Genomic DNA, 18,106 nt, shown 5'->3' on the forward strand with positions numbered 1-18,106 from the left:
TCAATTTTTTTTTTTTAAATCAGAGTAAGGATTTTGAATACAGTTTGATAAATTTTATTTCATATAAAGATTATTTAATTCAACATTTTCCGCCATAAAACCACAAAATTTTCAATCTAAGGGATCATTCAAATTATGAAAGTAATTCTAAGGGATGAATATTTAATCAATTGAATTCATTTGCATATATTGTAATCATACCATGTATATAAACTCCGCCCTATCAGCATACAATGGATAATCTTTTCTATCGGATGCGGAACCTTAAGGCCAAACGACAAGACGGTAGCCGTATGGTCAGGTCTATGAAGTACATAGTTTCAATGCTTATCTGACCAGTTCTCGTCCAGGCGAATTTTACTTCTTTTTTTTGCCATCCTGTTCAACTGTTGAAAACATATCAAAATCAAAAAAGTCGTAAATGAGAATTTAAAATAAACTAAAAGTATCAGAGTGGTTAAACCGATAATTTCGTATATAAGATGCTTCGTCTTATGACATGTCATAGCGTTGCTGCCAATCCTAAAGCTACTCCTGAAAGGACAGCATGTCCTATAAGTCCTTTAACATTTGAACCATCACCATCACCTTTCTTGTCACCGTCCTCTGGAACTGGAACTGGCACAGAAAATTCTCATTTAGTTGGGCTTATCCATGATAATTATGAAAATTTTCAACGCCTCCCAGACTACAAGATTGGCAAGGTGACAAAAAAGGATCGTATGATACTTTGCAAAGTACGTTAATATGTGTTGAGGAATGTTAAAGGACAATTTCTGGGAAGCGATGAAATCTTTTGCTTATCGTATCTTTAAATGACGTTTTCGAAAACAATTTCTTTGAATTGTCCTTTAAATGTTTAATTTGTGTAATTTATTTACTTGGTGGCCCAGCTGCGTCCCCTAGCTTAGCTTTCAGCAATTCATCAGGCACCTCGCACTTTTGATTGATTTTGTAAAACTGTAAGGATTGGAGGTTTAAAAACGGTTTAAGTATGGATTAAATATTGACTCACTTTGAGGTATTTCGCTGGGTAGAAAAATTTATGCCGGGTCTCCAATTGATCACAGAAGGCCGAATTTTTAGTGAAGGAAACGTCATGTCTGGTTAAACCGACTATTATCCAGACCATTATTTTAGCGGCTAGGGCGATCGTTGAAATGACCAATATAGGAATTGCCTGTGAAATTTGAAATCAAATAATAGATAATCATTGAAATTTAGCTATTTATTTTTTTAAATTTAGGTTTCATGTTTTCAAAGTAAAGGCTTGGATAGGCTTCGTAGTCTGATGAAAATGAGGTGTTAATTGATTGGGATGAATAAAATATCAAGTTCTCCAACTGGTAGCCTTATAAATTTCAAAATAGATTCAGTTCCCAATCGTAAATCATTCAATTTTCAAGAGTAAGAAAATTCTATTTACATCGCTTTGCACTCTCTTATTAATTGTCATCTCCCTTGCACTCTCATTTATGGACGTAGGTCTTTAAAGTTTGAAGGGGTTCCTTATAGATATATACAGATATATAAGAAATTTTATTTGGAAAAATATGGCGAAGCTTAATACGCTGTTTTTTAATTATCAAAATATTTTCTAGTTTCTAGTTTAGTATTAATTCCTTACCATCGACGCTCATGCTATCAGTAACATATTGCCACTTAATTAGCTAATTGGCCACACTTGGCAACCCTCCAAAAACAGCTGTCCTCTTTTCCGAATTCCCTTACACCCGCTGCTTAACAGTGGAAAAGAAAGAAAAAGCAAAAAAACTGATAATTAAATTTAACAGTAATAGATGGCGTTTTGATATGTTACAGAGTTACAGACAGATTACATAGCCATAGACCCATTACATAGCAAAATCCGAACGACTACACTTATTTTTCTGTTTCATGCCCCTTGCTGTATTTAAAATCCTGTCAATAATAATATTGCGTTAGGCTGATAAATTTTGTTTCACTGTTATAGATGGCGTTTTGTGCAGATAGCAGAGTTGCCATAGGTGGCGCATGTTTTTAAACGTCAAAACTTAACAGCGCAGCAAGAAAACTACAGTTTTTAACTGACAGCTGTTTTATTCGTTTTCTTCCCCACGCTGCTTCCGACATCCTGACGCCGGCAGAAATTCAGGCTAGGCAGCGATGAAGCAGCAAAAATGACAACATTCGAGTTCTTTATTCCAAACTGCGCAGTCGCAGCCGCTAAAATATATTAAACCGAGAACGAAATAGATAGAAAAAAACAGGATAAATTTAGTGTCGTGCTGGTAGAACATTTCCACAATCGTTTTAAGCATTTATTTATGACTTTGGCCTTTGCATTAATTCGCGAGCTTGTTGAGCAACAAAAAAAAACACAATTCATTGCCATTGGCAACAACAACGCAGAGCCGAAAAAAGGGAAGCGTAGTCAAAGCAAGTGGCGAAAAAAGTAGCAGTCTTCAAAAATACTAGGAAGAAGAACTTCTAAACTTTTTTTTTTGGAAACCATACAAGTAGCAAAAAACCAAAGACCAAAAAAAAAAAAAGATAAAACCAAAGGAAAACAGGAAAAACAGAGATTTACGAATATCAAAAGTAAACGCAAAACCTTTTGATCAACCCATTGTTGAGCAAAGACTTCAAAATTCAGATAAAACAGGAAATGCACGCGCTTCAGGAGGGCGCCACCATGCTGCACCACCAGCAACCACAGCCACCCACTTCTGGGGAGGATCACCTGCTAACCGCTGATAGTTTCTTTTACGCACGCAGCAATCCCATGGAGAACGCGGCAGCAGCAGCCGCCGCCGCAGCAGCGGGCTTAATAGATCCGCACCACAACCGGGACTTGCACCAGGCTTTGGTGGCTTCGATAGCTAACAATGGTGTGGCCGCAATTGGCGGTGGTTTGACCACAGCAGCGGTCTTGAAAAGTGCCGCACAGCAATCACAGCAGGCCGTGGTGCAACAACAGACTCAAAACTCGGTGGTTGTATCCGCTGGACAAGATCAGCCCAAGCAGGAGCAGGCCCAACAGGCGGCACTGGCTCTACTGAAGGAGAATGTAAATGCATCCGCCGGAGCGGGACAAAACAATGGCCAACCGGCTATGGGTGGCAGTAACAAGAGCGGTTCCTCTGGCCGTTCCACACCGAGTTTGAGCGGAGGCAGTGGTTCCGATCCAGCACCCGGAAAACTCTTTGTCGGCGGACTCAGCTGGCAGACGTCGTCCGACAAACTCAAGGAATACTTTAACATGTTCGGCACCGTCACCGACGTCCTCATCATGAAGGATCCCGTCACCCAGGTAAGCCGAAATATCCTCTATTTTCATTTCTATTATATTATGTCTATCATGTCGTATGTATATGATGTACCTCCATAATCCCCCTGCCTCTCGGGTTTACAGCTACCATTTTGTGATTTACCTTTTGCACAGCTGCAAAACTGCAGGTTTTGTCGCCCTCTTTGCATCCTCTTCTTCTTCATCCAGTCTTCCAGCCTTCCAGCTGAGGTTTAGAATTACAGTTCTTTCGGCGTTACGTGCCAAAAACAAAAGAATCAGAGTAAGAAAAGGGAGTAGACGTGGAGGTGGAGAAAGAGAAGGAGAAAGAGGAGGAGAGGTGAGAACCCAAAATTTAATTTAATCAGGTTTTATATGTAGATCAGCTTGTTTGGGGTTGATCCACTCGGAACTGTTTATTGAGACATGAACTTAAGAACCAATTTCCTTGTCATAATTTGTGTGCAGGGTGTATCAATTTCCTTATGAACCCGCTTCGGCAGCATTTCCTGAGAAATTTAATCCTCTACACTTATAGAAATAGTTTAACAGAAGCAAAAATGATTAAATCTGAGATCTGAAAAGAAGGAGACTATTACGAGTATATTGCTTCAATCCTTAGGTGATTTATTCGGCACTGCCGTACGTTATTTCCTCTTGCTAAGAAATTCTGGTTTCACCTGGAGTTCGTTTCTACCAGTATTTGATTTATTGCTAGACAAATGCTTTTCCAAATAACCTTTTAGATCACCTTGTTTCTAAGAAACATCAAAGGCCTGCTGACAAATTATTTCGAGCACTAACCATATCTTGCGATAGGAGGTTTCCCCATGAGCAAGACAAGTTATTGCGGCGGAAATTGACTTTTTGGAAATGCTTAATGCTTTGAGCAATTTGTCCGCTTGATAAGCGGACATTATCCACACATCCTACTTGCATTTAGTTGGTATATAAACACCGAAATACATATATTTCCATTCGATTATATACAATGTTTGGCTCCCCAACGAAAAAAGAGCGCGCGCGCGCTCTGCCTTTCGGGCTATAAAAACGGCAGCTGGCGCATTGTGCCGAGTCCTGTTCCTCCGGCGCAGCTGTTCCGAGCGACCTCCGCAGCTAGGGTTCGATTTAGTTGGATTCGGCGGCACAGGACAAAATTCTAAACGACGACGAGAATACGTACACACCTGGGGTTGTTTCCAAGCCAATTGCGCAATTACGGAATGAGACTGCATGATAGGGCAGTTATATTTGCCGCGATCGACTATAACGGGGTTGTGTCCTGACCCCTCAAGATACACACACACATACACACTCTCACATAAAAACACCTTTTGTTCCTTCCCCCCTTTTTGAAAAGACCAAAAAAAGAGTATATAAGAAAAGAAATAAGAAAAGAAAAAACAAGAAACAAACAAAAGAATGAAGAAAAACAACAGAAGCAAGAAGAAAACTGGTTTACCAACTGTCTTCGGGTCGCAGATCTCTTATAAAGCAGACAGACGATCCTTGCGATGATCTGGGGTAGTGTACTGTAGTCCATAAGCACACCTAAGATCAGTCAATTATATAGCTAGTCATATGTAGTAAACTAAATGTACGATCTACTAAACATAACATAATTTTAATAAACATAAAACCACAACCTAAAGTGACGAGACTCGAGTCAAGGACAAAGGCCGGAAGCCAATGAAGGAACCAGCAAATGAATACCTGGCCCAGGTAACCATAGTCACGATGAAGCCAACCACAGGATGACGACGCAACAACGACGATGGCCTAGGTACATTTTATAAAAAAAAAAACAAAAAAAATCCACAAAAAGCAATCGCCAAGTACTTTTACTATAACTATTGTATAAAAAAAAAGAAATCTTTTAGCGTACTTGAATTACTCAATACTGGCGCATCGTAACTCTCGTATATCGTATAACTCTGAGCAATAATAATAACTACTGCATAATTGTAATCGTATCTCTAATTGAATGTACTCGTTCTTGTACTCCTCCTAATCGTACTCGTACTCGTACTCCGTATTGTGTACTTGATTTACTTTAGCGTTTCTCACCCAAAAAACCAAACAAAAAACAAATCAAAAATCAAAAACCACGCATTGATCTTAAGCAAGCCTCGAAAGCCAATCAAACTAACGAGTTTTATCTTTCATATCTTACACAGTTATTATAACTAGAACTTAAACTATAGTTTAAAGAGGCGTGCTTTAACCCCTTAATAATACCATCCAATGTTCCCACTTTAGCGTAAAGATGGAACCGAAAAGTCGTCCTGGCAACTGTTGAATTGATTGTGTAACATAAATAAGAACCTTAGTTTAGCATAATTTACCCAATACATACAATATTTATTACCATATTGCAAGACCCCGTAAATGTTAGAGACCTTATAACGTACATTCTCTGTTTATTTGTAAGTGTTTAGTTAATGCTTTTTAATTTTCTTTGGCATATATCGATTCATTTCAATTAACCAGCCCATATCTTTTAAGTTTTGTAGTTTAAATATTTATTAAGAAATTGATTTTTTTGTTTTTTTGGGATCATGTTTGTAACCACTTTGATTGGAAAATATCCATTATGCTTAGTAAATAATAGAATATCCACAGAATTCGGCATAATTTCAAAGTTCAAAACTCCTAGGTCGTCCTGTATATGGAAGTAGATATTTGTGTTACCCCACCAATAATACCCTCGCCCATAAATAAAGCTCGTCTTAAAAGGATTTTCTATACATCCAAGGGTTAAATACACTAGAACTTATATAGTTTTCTCTTTAGGTAGGTAGTCACATATAGTTTCTCTCTATTTATCTCTCGAAATATGTACAATAAATTGTATTTAAGACATTTGACTCTACTTAGCCCTAGGCTTAAGAACAAATTGTATTCCCCATTTACTGTAAAATATTTAACTGGTAAAAGAATTATTAATTAGACTAAGCAACAACAATCATACATTCAAGATGCATTATTTGTAAAAAAAAAAACTATTAAGTAATTGTTAAGAAAACTAACCAAAGAAAACGAATTGTATGGCAAAATGGGCTTTAACTTTACTTAAAAGGAAAAGAAGTTGCGAAGAAAAGAGCTTCGATCATTTTTAGAACACATATCTAGAGCATTCCCACCTTTTTTTTTTCTAACAAACCTATCTTGAAAACTGTGCGTTTTAGAACTATTTAACAATTTTGCAATATTAATGCGTAAAAACTGGTTAACTTTTTAATAAGACAAACTGGTAGATTTTTGATATTATTTTATAAACTTGTTTTATACTTCTAAAACGCACTTTTCTTGTACTTTTCTATATATCAAAGCCTTACTATCACATACACCATTATGTAATTGCCACATACATTTGTATCCTTGAGTTGATTTCGCATTCACATCCGAGTGAACACGAATGTTTTTGGTATCCTCCAGTTTTCGTGTATATAATATCTATGCCTCCTGTACCTACACATAATATATATATTTATATAAAACTGGGATCTAGAGGGGTGCCGCATCAGTATATGGTGAACACGTTGATTGCATATATTTCGTAATGTTTCTATATGATATATGTATGTTCCAGTTTAGCAAATGACCATATAACGATCGATCTACTTGCGTATAAATATTGGTATTCTGTTAACAAAGCAAAAGTATCCTTAGACGAATTTTAGTTTTTAGTTGAAACATATTTTGTGTTCTTTGGATTTGTGTTTATTCCACAAAAAAAAAAATTAAGAAATTACAATTTGAAAAACAATGCAAATTTGATGAGCAAAAAGCGTAAGAAGGCCACGCCCAAAATCAGTCAATAAAGCCATCTACATACATGCATATAAACTGTATCCGTATCTGTGTTTACATATATCTATATATTTATATATATAATTTTTATATACTTGTGGAAGATCGAGTTCCGATCGACTTGATTGATTCTTACTTTGTTGGACTTTTGCTAACGTTCCGTAGGACATTTTACGATTATTAATCCTAGTTATATAACTACAAAATTTGCAACTTAGACTTTAGTCGCCTCTAACCGAAGCTCTGTACTTGAATTAACTAAATGTTTTGACCAAAACTAATGTATCTGTATTTATTTGTTTCTCTTTTGCCACCCACACAAACACAAAAATCGCGTGAACACCTATAGCGTAGTCGCGGCTTTGGTTTCATCACATTCCAAGAACCCTGCACCGTGGAGAAGGTCCTCAAGGTGCCAATTCACACACTCGATGGCAAGAAGATCGATCCCAAGCATGCCACTCCAAAGAACAGACCTCGCCAGGCCAACAAGACCAAGAAGATCTTCGTCGGCGGCGTCTCGCAAGACACCTCCGCCGAGGAGGTTAAAGCCTACTTCAGCCAGTTTGGACCCGTCGAGGAGACGGTCATGCTGATGGACCAGCAGACGAAGCGTCATCGTGGCTTTGGATTTGTGACCTTTGAGAACGAGGATGTGGTCGATCGTGTCTGTGAGATTCACTTCCACACTATCAAGAACAAGAAAGTTGAATGCAAGAAGGCACAGCCAAAGGAAGCTGTGACCCCGGCTGCTCAGCTTCTCCAGAAGCGTATTATGCTGGGTACATTGGGTGTTCAATTGCCCACCGCTCCTGGTCAGCTACTTGGAGCTCGTGGTGCCGGCGTAGCCGCTATGAACCCCTTGGCTATGCTTCAGAATCCCACACAGCTGCTGCAATCGCCGGCAGCAGCCGCCGCAGCTCAGCAGGCCGCCCTCATATCACAGAATCCGTTTCAAGTACAAAATGCCGCCGCGGCTGCCTCGATGGCCAATCAGGCGGGCTTCGGCAAGCTGTTGACCACATATCCGCAAACTGCCTTGCACAGCGTCAGGTAAGTGATAAAGCTAGGTTATCTCTTGAGGATCTAACTAATAGTTGATTATCCCCTATAGGTATGCACCCTACTCGATCCCCGCCAGCGCCGCCACTGCCAACGCCGCCTTGATGCAGGCCCATCAGGCGCAGAGCGTGGCCGCCGCTGCCCATCATCAACAGCAACAGCAGCAACATCACCACCAGCAACAGACCCACAACGCCCATGTGGCCGCCGCCCAACAGCAGCAACAGAGCCACCACAGCGCCGTCTCGAATCCCGCTTCGCAGGCGCATTCGGCGGCAGCGGCTGCGGCTTTGGCGGCCAATGCCGCGAATGGTGCAGGTGCCGCTGGAGCCCACAGCCTGGCAGCTGCTGCCCAGCAAGCTGGACTAATGGCCGGTAATCCCCTGAATGCGGCTGCTGCTGCTGCCGCCGCCGCTGCGAATCCAGCTGCTGCCTACTCCAACTATGCTCTGGCCAATGTGGATATGTCAAGCTTCCAGGGCGTCGATTGGAGCACCATGTATGGCATGGGCATGTACGTCTAAGACGCGGGTTTTGTTTGGTAATTTGAATGAAACACTCATCACACACCATACACCACCACTACCACCACCCCTAGTTGTAGTTCCCCATACAAAATCCACATGGCCCTCGCCCATCCATAAATATTCATAGAACCACACACAACAAACACAAACACTCATACGAAGTTGGTTTTCCTTTGAGTTTGGCTTAGTTAGTAGTCCGATACACGGAAGGCAAATTAAGTATTATATTTAAGGCGCCCTCGAGAGGGCGAGTTCAATAAATACTAACTAATATACACATATATATATATATAAATCATAAGCAATATAAGCAACAAACAAAAAGAAAAGAAAGCAAAGCAAAATCAAGGAAAAACAAAATTCAAAACCAAAAAGCAAAAATTACGGAGCGTTAGAAAAGCAAAAAAAAAAGAAAGGAAAACACATTAAAAAACCACCGATTGTGATTGCGTTTAAATGTAGCCGTTAATATATAATTTTTAGTGCATAAAAACAAAACCATTAAACCTAAACCTAAATTAAAATAAACATAAATAAAAAAAAAAAAAAAACTAAAAGTAAATATAAAAACATATTTATAAAAAGCAAGAGAGCAAGAGCAAGAAATGAATCTTATAAGTTAACTTAACGCTCGTTTTAACCACAAATGGCGCTCACTAAATGAAAATCGAAGAATTGTTTATTTTTCGGAGCCCGAAACTCAATTGAAATTTTAATGAGAAACTCCTGCAAGGGCAGTATTAATTAATTGAAAGAAAAGAAAACTGCAAGAAAGAAAACATTTTGCTCAAGACAAAGAGTTATTTGATTAATTAATGTTTAAACCCAGCTAACCGACTAGGAAGCGATCAAAAACTATTATGTTAGAGGTTTAGTTGAGTTCGAATTTAATTCACCCAGCATAGATTACAACAACAGAGTTAAAAAGCAATCACTCACCAACTTAACACCACCTACCAAACTCATACTCTCCTACTTTATACTATCTCCCCCTAACTCTGTTATTTGTACTTAATAATATAAATATTACAAAATTACCACAACGAACAAAACAAAATTTCTGTTGTGTTTTATATGTGTGCGACGACTCTTATTTGAATTAGTTTTAGACTTAGTTTAGTCTCCACTGAACAATCTCAACCATTTTGTAGCAAGTAACTCTGAATAACATTTGTTGAATATTTTTTGGCATTTGCATATTATTATTATTATTATGATTTCGATTTATAGAAAGTTCTCTCTAGAGTAGCAGCTTTGTTTATAGTTCTTAAGTTCATATGAAAATCAAATGAGAACTAGGGCACACACACACACTACTAATCCCTTAGATTTTCCATCCTCCTTTTTCCCACAACTCGTATATCATTTAGCATAACCATCCAGAAACCAACTCATAAACCAGGTAACATTACTTTATTGTAGCTTATTGTTTTAAAATGGCACAATCTTAGTTCTTAATATTATATTTTGTAATTACCGTTATCTGTAGCATTTGCATTTGATTTTGCATTCGACAAATACTTCACCCATTAAAAAGAAACTAAGAAATTGAAATAAAAAAGTTAACCGGAGAGCAGAAGCTCTGCTGGTTAAGTTATGTATTTGTCTCATTTGAATCGCTTGCATGTTTGAAGATTAATTTTAATTTCTAGTTATCATTTGGAAAGTAATAATTTGCGTATGTAAATATCTAGTTTATATATACATTACACACACAAACACCTACACACACACACATTATATGGAAAACAATGAAACATTTGAAGTAATCTTTGTGTTTAATATAATAAAAAACCAACGAACAAAAAAACAACAAACAAAACTTTGCCACGAGTTGAGCAAACATTTGTGTTTTCTTATGATTTGATTTGATTAATATTTGATTGTAAATATTTGTATTATTTGATTTGATTTGATTTACCTACGTATAAACTATACACTCTTGTATCTGTTGTTGTGCTGTGCTGTCTCTCTCTCTCTCTCTGTCTCTCTTTTCCATATATATATTCATATATATATATTTCTGATCCTCACCCATGTGTAAAACTTATTACATTTCGATGCATTTGCCAGTAAACCAAAAATAAAAAGTGGATAATTGTTTTTAATTCCTGTAGACTTTCGCCTCGAGGGGTGAGTATGATATAATATTGTTTTCGTATACCAAAGATTTTGCATATTAACCGAAAATCATTTTACATTTTGCTGGGCTAAGTTCGAGGCTTTCGATTCCCACACCATCTCCGCATTATGCTGAAACTAATTTATTTACAATTATTTATTTATTGTTTACGCTTAAGACTCTTAACACACACACATTCCACATGCTATTATGGTGCCATTTACTTATGAATATTAATATTTATAATTTTTTTTCCAAACTCCTCTGTCAGATCTCGATCTCAGAACAATTGCTTTTAGCATAAGATTGATTTTACCCTGCCACTAATCCATGAAGATTAATACAACAAATTCCTTTTTATTACACCAACACACCCACTTTGTTCTATTGACATACGTATATATTTTATAAAACAAAAACAAAACCAAATAAAAATATTTATATTTACTTAATGCATTTTACATTTTATTTATACTAAGCCTTAAAAGCAAGAAGTCAAAAAAAGCTCTCATAGTTGCCTATGTTTATTTTAATACTTCGAGAAATAGTTTATAATTTGTTGGTTATTTATCCGTATGCTTAAACATTTATTCAGAACGATTAATCAAAAAAAAAGTACTTAGTTATTTGTACTTGTAACAGTTGCAACAGTCTGAATTCGATATAACAAACAATATCCAATGAAATGTTTTGTTCTTCATACTCGTACCAAAGATATGTACCCAAAAGTAGTAGCTTGCTAATTTTGATATATAGTAACCGGATCGAACATACTTATATAGCGCTCTCTCTATAAATATATACATATACATATATCTATTTTTTGATTACTGATATTAATAGAATTGCTCAAAATGCTAGGGCTGATTGATGGGTTTGGAATTGGGGAGGCTTCTAAAGATACGAAAGGAAATCAAATGATCGGAAAATTGCACTACCTATCAGTCAGCCCCCAATCAATTAACAAATAGAATCTGTATTTTTGACTTGTTTTCGTGTGGTTTAGAGTCATCAAGAGTTTTTTTTTTATATTCTCTACAAAATTACATGGTGGATTTTGAATCATGATTTTAGTTGGGCCAAAAAAAAATACATAAAGAACTTGCTGTAATATATATTACCAACATTATACACTGCGAATTGGAGTTTATCATTTCGTTTTACTTGTAGGTTAACAACCAACATACAACATATTTAGATAAACATAGTTATTTATTCCTATATAAATAGATATACACACACACACATTTATGGAACAAAAACGCATGATGAAACATGTACAGTAGTCAATTGAGTAACATCCTTTATATTATATACAACGGCAATCTCCAAGATAATGCAGAGACAACCTCATATCATCTGTCACAGTTGTAACCCCTTGACGCCGAGAGATCTCCTGAAGTTAACCCCCCATTAGCAAGACATATTAGCATTAACTAAATACATATATACATATACCTACATCATACACACATACATCATATGACAATAAGATCAACTGTGTTTCAACATTCAAGTGTCAGTATTCGTAAACCAAATTACCTAACAAACTGAGCAAAGTACTTAAAAAAAACAAACAAAAACTTATACTATGTAATGTCGTCAAGGAAACCAAACCTAGGGAACCTTTTAGATTTGGATTTGGATCGGAAATCGAATTCGTATTCAAACGACAAGTTCTAGAAATTGGAATATTTGGTTGGGTTATAGGAATATAGCCTCTGAAACATGTTCTTTCGAGTGGCGAAAACTTTATAGATATTTACATGCAGATATACAGATAGATACAGATACATATATATACATACGATGATATTTAGCAAGACCGTGATATATTCAATTAGTAAAACCAAAACAAAAATCCAAAAAATTATATATTATATGTATATATCAATTATATATTGAGGCGTCTCTCAAAATGTGTCAAATTGCATACTAAGAGTAGAGTTTTTGGTATACCCAGGAGAAACAGAAAAGCAAGTAAACATTTCATCAACTGTTGTTGTGAAGGCTACAAAACAACGCATATCACTTTGATGGTGTCAAAAACCAAAAGTTTTCGACTTTTACCCAATTAAGAAAAACTGAATTTGTGTAAAAAGAGGTTTGCTGAAGAGAATTCTCTAGAGAATCTTCTTTAAACCGATCAACAAATAATGTGAAAACATCAGCGCAAGCTACACGTTTTCATTATGAGAATGATTTTTGTTGATTTGAGTGACTAATGAGGACCAAATTTATAGCAAAATTCAGAAATCAGGTTTAGATCCTAAACTTAAAAAAGATAAAAGTTAAAACCCAAATTAAAAATAGTTTAATTAGAATATTTTTATTTCATGACCTGGCATTTTTTGGCTTCTTGCTTATTGTTTGGCGTTGTTATATTCTCTTTATCAATCAAGCGCTATGAAAAAACAATGACACTAACACTACCAAACACACAGACACCAACACACTCTCAAACACAAGCTAGTCAATTGATGTGCAAAGGCACAAACTAATTCTTTAAAAACAAAAATGGAAAATGCGTGGTAAGTAAGAAAAGTGAAAAACAAAACGAAAAACCAACAATAAATGTTTAAGTGAAAAATTCAAAACAAAAAATCGAACGTACACAATAAAATCTAAAAGCAATTATTTCCCTTGACTAAACATCGGGGAAATATAAAAACAACAACAAAAACATATAAAACACATTTGAAATGCTCTAAGGAAACCTTTAATTTATAGTATTGAGAATTAGTTGGTAAGCTTAAACTTAAGTCCAAGTGTTAAATAATTTCGAAGCAATGCGTTTAGAGTATCCAAGAGATACTTTGACGGGCAAGCTATTATATATATATATTTATCAATTGCTAAAATTATATTTAAATGCATATAACATATGATTAAGAATAACAGTAAATGGCTACTTTTGCTCATTTCAAAATGCTTAACAAAAAAATGCTAAAATCAAAGACAGGACAAGTCGTATTCAAACCTAATTTAAGTGTTAAGCAGGAAAAAACTCAAATATACTACAAAAAAAAATGCATCAAAAATATATACATATATAATAATATATATTTAAAAAGAGGAACATGTTTTCTTATATAGCAAGGAAGGATGATTACTTTCACTGGCTCGTAACATATCAATTCTACTGAGCTGTATTTTGAAATGGAAAGCTATTGAAACGAACGAATTCAACACCAAGTTCAATTGATACAAACGTGGTTTTTTTTTAAATTAAGGCTAATAAAAAATACAGAAAACAAACTCAAAATCTGAGGTGAGTAAAAAATATTGCTAACGAAATTTTAGCAGAAAGCCTTGCTAAGACTTTCCTAAACGAAAAAGAAACATAACTTAGACTCGTCTTCCAGCAACTAATTGACATGAAAAAGTTCTTACACCAAATAGTGACAACGGGAGAATGAAAATTTTAGGGATAATCAAATTCAGTTATGTTTTGTCTAGAACCCCCTCCTCCTCCTACCCCCTGATTAATTCCAAACAAACAGTTTCAAGGGGCAGAACGAGCTCAGCTTTTGGCTAATATACTTTTTACACGTAATCAATCAGTACAATTTTTGCAACGAGGAATTTTAAACGAAGATGAAAACATTTTGAGGAAGAGGAAATGCTATATAGAACCTTGTTTTGAACTTTGATTTCAGGTTCTGTCGCTTATTAAGATCCCAAACCTAAAGATCTTTTCGACCTCTTAACTAAACAAAAATTCTTCTCACTAACTGTTGTAAATTTGTTTCTCTTCAAAAGATGGATTGAAGGTCAAGCAAAGATATAAAAAACAAACTATATAAACGATAAGCAAGTGCATTATATTGAACGATTTGGTAAACAATATGAAGGCTAGCCATAAGTTTTCATATATAAAATATATATATATAAACGATATAACTTTTAGGCCATAAGCAAAAACCAGTATGAAACACCCTTTGAATTGAGTTTGGCTTGGCCTGAGGAACGTATCCGTATATAGATCAGAAAGTATGCAGTTCTTATGTAACAGCCAACCTTATATACATTTGTTTAAATGGTTATTATTTGATTAGCCTGTAACGAGAAACGGATATATATATTATATACAACACCCTGTATCTTGTAACTGTAAACATGTAACTGCTGTCGCTCTATTTCTCGCTCTATACTTGTAGCGATGTTTAGACACTAATATATATATATATATATATACTGAAACACAATATAAAATTCTTTCGATATATACAAAGGACATGTAAACGGTATTTACTCTTTTAGCCTAAAAACCCCTAAGAATCCAAAACCGAGAAAAATCAAACAAATTGCTGACAAAAAAAAAGTATATTGTGAACCCTTTGTGTAATTTTCCTATTGAAAAATTTCTTGGCATAAAACCCTTTTTGAATTGAAATGAATAAATGAAAATGTGAAAGAAAATTTTACAAATAGAACCTTTGTATTTGATTTGCATTAAATGGAAAACGAGTAAAAACTAACATCTGGAAAAGTATATTTGTAATTTGAAAGTAGTTTGCACGAAATCATTTTTTCCTGTATAATGCACAAACCAAAAACCAAAAAAAAAAAAAGAAAAACTGAAAAGTTTCTGTATAACATATTGTATTGTTAATGTTTAGCTTAAGATTAGCTGTAATTTAATATATAAATATATATATACTCGTACATTCGTATGGTACTAATTAGTTGATAGTTGAATTAGAAACCACCGTCATATTAGACTTTGTAAAATGTACTCGAACTCGTATAACGTACTCTCCGTTTCAAACTTGGTACCACGTAATAGTAAAAGTAATGGTAAATGATTGAAATCTAGTAATATCGATATTGATTATACAAAAATTCACTTTATTATCAGTAGATTCTGAAGTATAGTTTATTATTTTTTGATTTAACAGCCGACGGCATTTTCTATTATAGTAATGATTCTTCTATAAAAGGATATCCACTTTTCTTTTGTTCTTTGTTTTATTTCTAGTGTATGATATTAACGCTTTTAGTGCAGTAATTTCAGCATTTTTATTTCTAATTTGTATCATTGTAATTTGTATATAAATAAAAAGGGGTATCCAATTCTTCTTGTTTTCTATCAATATTATTATATTGCTTTATCTTAGACTTAGACACACAGAAGGCAATGCATGGTCTTTGATAAATGAAGATATCTTAACTGAAATCAATGAAGTCGGCAAGCAAAAACCTAAGAGAACTCTTTTTAAGAAAATACATATGCGACAATACCCTTTTTGTGTGAACTCAAAGTTTGTTAGAGAGTGTATCCTCTAAGCGAAAGGTAAATCATATGATTCAGCAATTAACAGTCAAGACATTATATAGGTAGTTAGTCAGAGCGAGGACAACGTATAAGCAATATATATATATATATATACATACATATATAACTTTGATACCGATGTGTTAATGTTGAGGCAAACTCAAGTAATAGATACATATATATATATTATATATTTGTATTTTAAAGATGTGCGTAACGTAAAAGCGAAATCTTAAATATTAATAAAATGATGATCCACAAAAAGCTAACACTAGAACCCTAAGCGCTGAGTTGAAAGATGAACCAATTTAATAATACACCGATGCACACTGTGTTGTTGTGTTGGCCGACTTAAGAAAAAAAACCAAACCTTAGCATATATAGAGAGTATTCAAATCTCAAAAAATTTCAATGTTTTACGTTGCAAGTGTTTGTGCAATACAAAATTATATACATAAAAAGAAAAACCATCGAAATATGTTTCGGATTTCGAGAAGTTTTCGAAATGCTAATTCCAAAGTTGGTTGCCCTTAGCTTCTTATGCAGTATATATAATATATTATTGAAACTTAATAATTATATAAAAGTATTCATAGATAACATATAGATTTGATTAGATCGTAGTACATACATGCACACACTCATTCACACACAAAAAGACAGACATCAGTTGGTATTGTGTAAACTTGAATTTGCGTAAAAATTTGCTGTTTGACCCACACGAAACTCAAACCAAACTCATCTTAAATGTTGCAGCGTATTAATATAATTAATTATATATATATATACATATATATATATATATATATATATATATACATATATACCACAATAAATGTTTCACATAAAATAATTTGCTCTGTAGTTTTAACCAACCTTATTTCCGTGCATTTTCCACACCCCACACATACATTTTAATTTTGTATTTATGAATCTTACGCGTAGTTAGTCTGGTAAAATTGGACTTTTGTTCGACTTTTTAAACAAATACACAAATTTTGTAATTTGATTTTCTTTTTAACATTTGGCACTACTGGAATCTTCTTTAGACCTATACATAAACCTATTTAGAACTGCTCAAAAAAGTCTTATAAAGGCATAGAAAAGTATGTATACACCTCTTTTTAAATTCCGATTATAGAGAAAACAAATAATATGGTAAGTTTTGAGTTAGGGTTACTAAGTAATACTACACTTACCCCCCAATGATGCCTAAGAGCTTTCGCCGAGAATACACATGGGTCATCATCAAGAAAAGGAACCAGATTCTCTGCAGGAAAAGCGGGCATTGAGATGAAGAGGCCTAAATTGGAATCGTAAATCCTTTACTTACTTCTCATCAATAAAGTACGCTTCAACGGTGCTGTCTGTATCTGAAGATCAGATCGGAAGAAGTTATTTTATTGTAACACCTCTTCTATTGATGGATTACCTTTCGCACATGTAATAAAGAAGCACGGGTCCGGAGAGCAGTCACAAGACGAAGGGCCATTTGTTATAAAATCAGTTACAGTTCAAAATGTTAACCTCTTTTCTAATTTTGACTTTAAATTTGTATAAATTTGCCAAACCAAAAATTTTTGTTCTTAAACATATGAAATTTTGATAAAGACTGAAATCCTTTTGACAACGTTTTCATATGTTAAGATTCAAGGTTACTATTTTTATGTTTTTCAACCTTAGGGTTAAACTTTTATGAAAAACTGTAATATTTTTATAATTTAAGTTTTTTTTATCAATTTTCCAAAATAAGATATTGATGAAAGTAAACTAATATTTTCATTTTTTCTTTCCTCAGGTGACGAGCGACAAAGGTCGTCTTAACCTTGAAAAATGCACCATTTTAGCCACATTCAACCCTAAACTTCGTAATTTAAACTTTTAATAAAAATTTACAAAATAAAAAAAAAACTTATCTACTTAACAACAACGTTTTTCAATGCTTATGGGAGTTATTAAATTTTTTATTTAATCTTTGAATTCTTTTCAATGATCAAAAAGGTGAAATTGGGTTACCCTTTTTTGCCCCCAAAATG

At 34.6% G+C, this 18,106-nt stretch overlaps 2 protein-coding genes across 8 annotated transcripts in view; one reads left to right on the top strand and one right to left on the bottom strand.

Moving 5' to 3' along the window:
• The window catches only part of LOC108116604 (poly(U)-binding-splicing factor PUF60-B), a 93,454-nt gene extending 83,248 nt beyond the window's left edge, over positions 1-10,206 (top strand). For all 5 annotated transcript variants that reach the window (XM_041818795.1, XM_041818797.1, XM_041818798.1 and 2 more), the window contains 3 exons: positions 2,758-3,292; positions 7,431-8,134; positions 8,196-10,206. In XM_041818795.1, coding sequence (XP_041674729.1) covers positions 2,758-3,292; positions 7,431-8,134; positions 8,196-8,667 — 1,711 coding nt within the window. In that variant the 3' untranslated portion in view covers positions 8,668-10,206. The remainder of the gene's footprint in view (positions 1-2,757; positions 3,293-7,430; positions 8,135-8,195) is intronic.
• LOC108116606 lies at positions 39-17,925 on the bottom strand. 3 transcript variants are annotated; one of them, XR_005993851.1, is made up of 7 exons: positions 17,503-17,775; positions 17,404-17,443; positions 17,270-17,340; positions 1,016-1,180; positions 882-960; positions 202-386; positions 39-147 (listed from the first exon to the last, which is right to left on the bottom strand). XR_005993851.1 is itself a non-coding variant. In XM_017228566.2 (6 exons), exons 1-6 carry the CDS (start codon positions 17,560-17,562, stop codon positions 503-505), a joined length of 531 nt encoding a protein of 176 aa, XP_017084055.2. In that variant the 5' UTR covers positions 17,563-17,925; the 3' UTR covers positions 417-502. The 3 variants fall into 3 exon arrangements, 2 of the variants coding, with proteins under 2 accessions (XP_017084058.2, XP_017084055.2); XM_017228566.2 differs by lacking the exons at positions 39-147; positions 202-386 and adding an exon at positions 417-618 and having other exon boundaries at positions 17,503-17,925; XM_017228569.2 differs by lacking the exons at positions 39-147; positions 202-386; positions 17,270-17,340; positions 17,404-17,443; positions 17,503-17,775 and adding exons at positions 410-618; positions 1,628-2,652.
• Between the last annotated feature and the right edge of the window lie 181 nt (positions 17,926-18,106).

Source organism: Drosophila eugracilis, unplaced genomic scaffold, assembly GCF_018153835.1.
Source record: "Drosophila eugracilis isolate 14026-0451.02 unplaced genomic scaffold, ASM1815383v1 contig_367, whole genome shotgun sequence".
Lineage (NCBI taxonomy): Eukaryota > Metazoa > Arthropoda > Insecta > Diptera > Drosophilidae > Drosophila > Drosophila eugracilis.

Coding starts and splice junctions, on each gene's coding strand:
- LOC108116606 (XM_017228566.2), bottom strand. CDS start 17,562: ATGGCCCTTCGTCTTGTGACTGCTCTCCGGACCCGTGCTTCTTTATTA. Junction 17,444..17,502: donor CTTTATTACATGTGCGAAAG/GTAATCCATCAA, acceptor TCTGATCTTCAG/ATACAGACAGCACCGTTGAA. Junction 619..881: donor GGACGCAGCTGGGCCACCAA/GTAAATAAATTA, acceptor TTTCTGTGCCAG/TTCCAGTTCCAGAGGACGGT.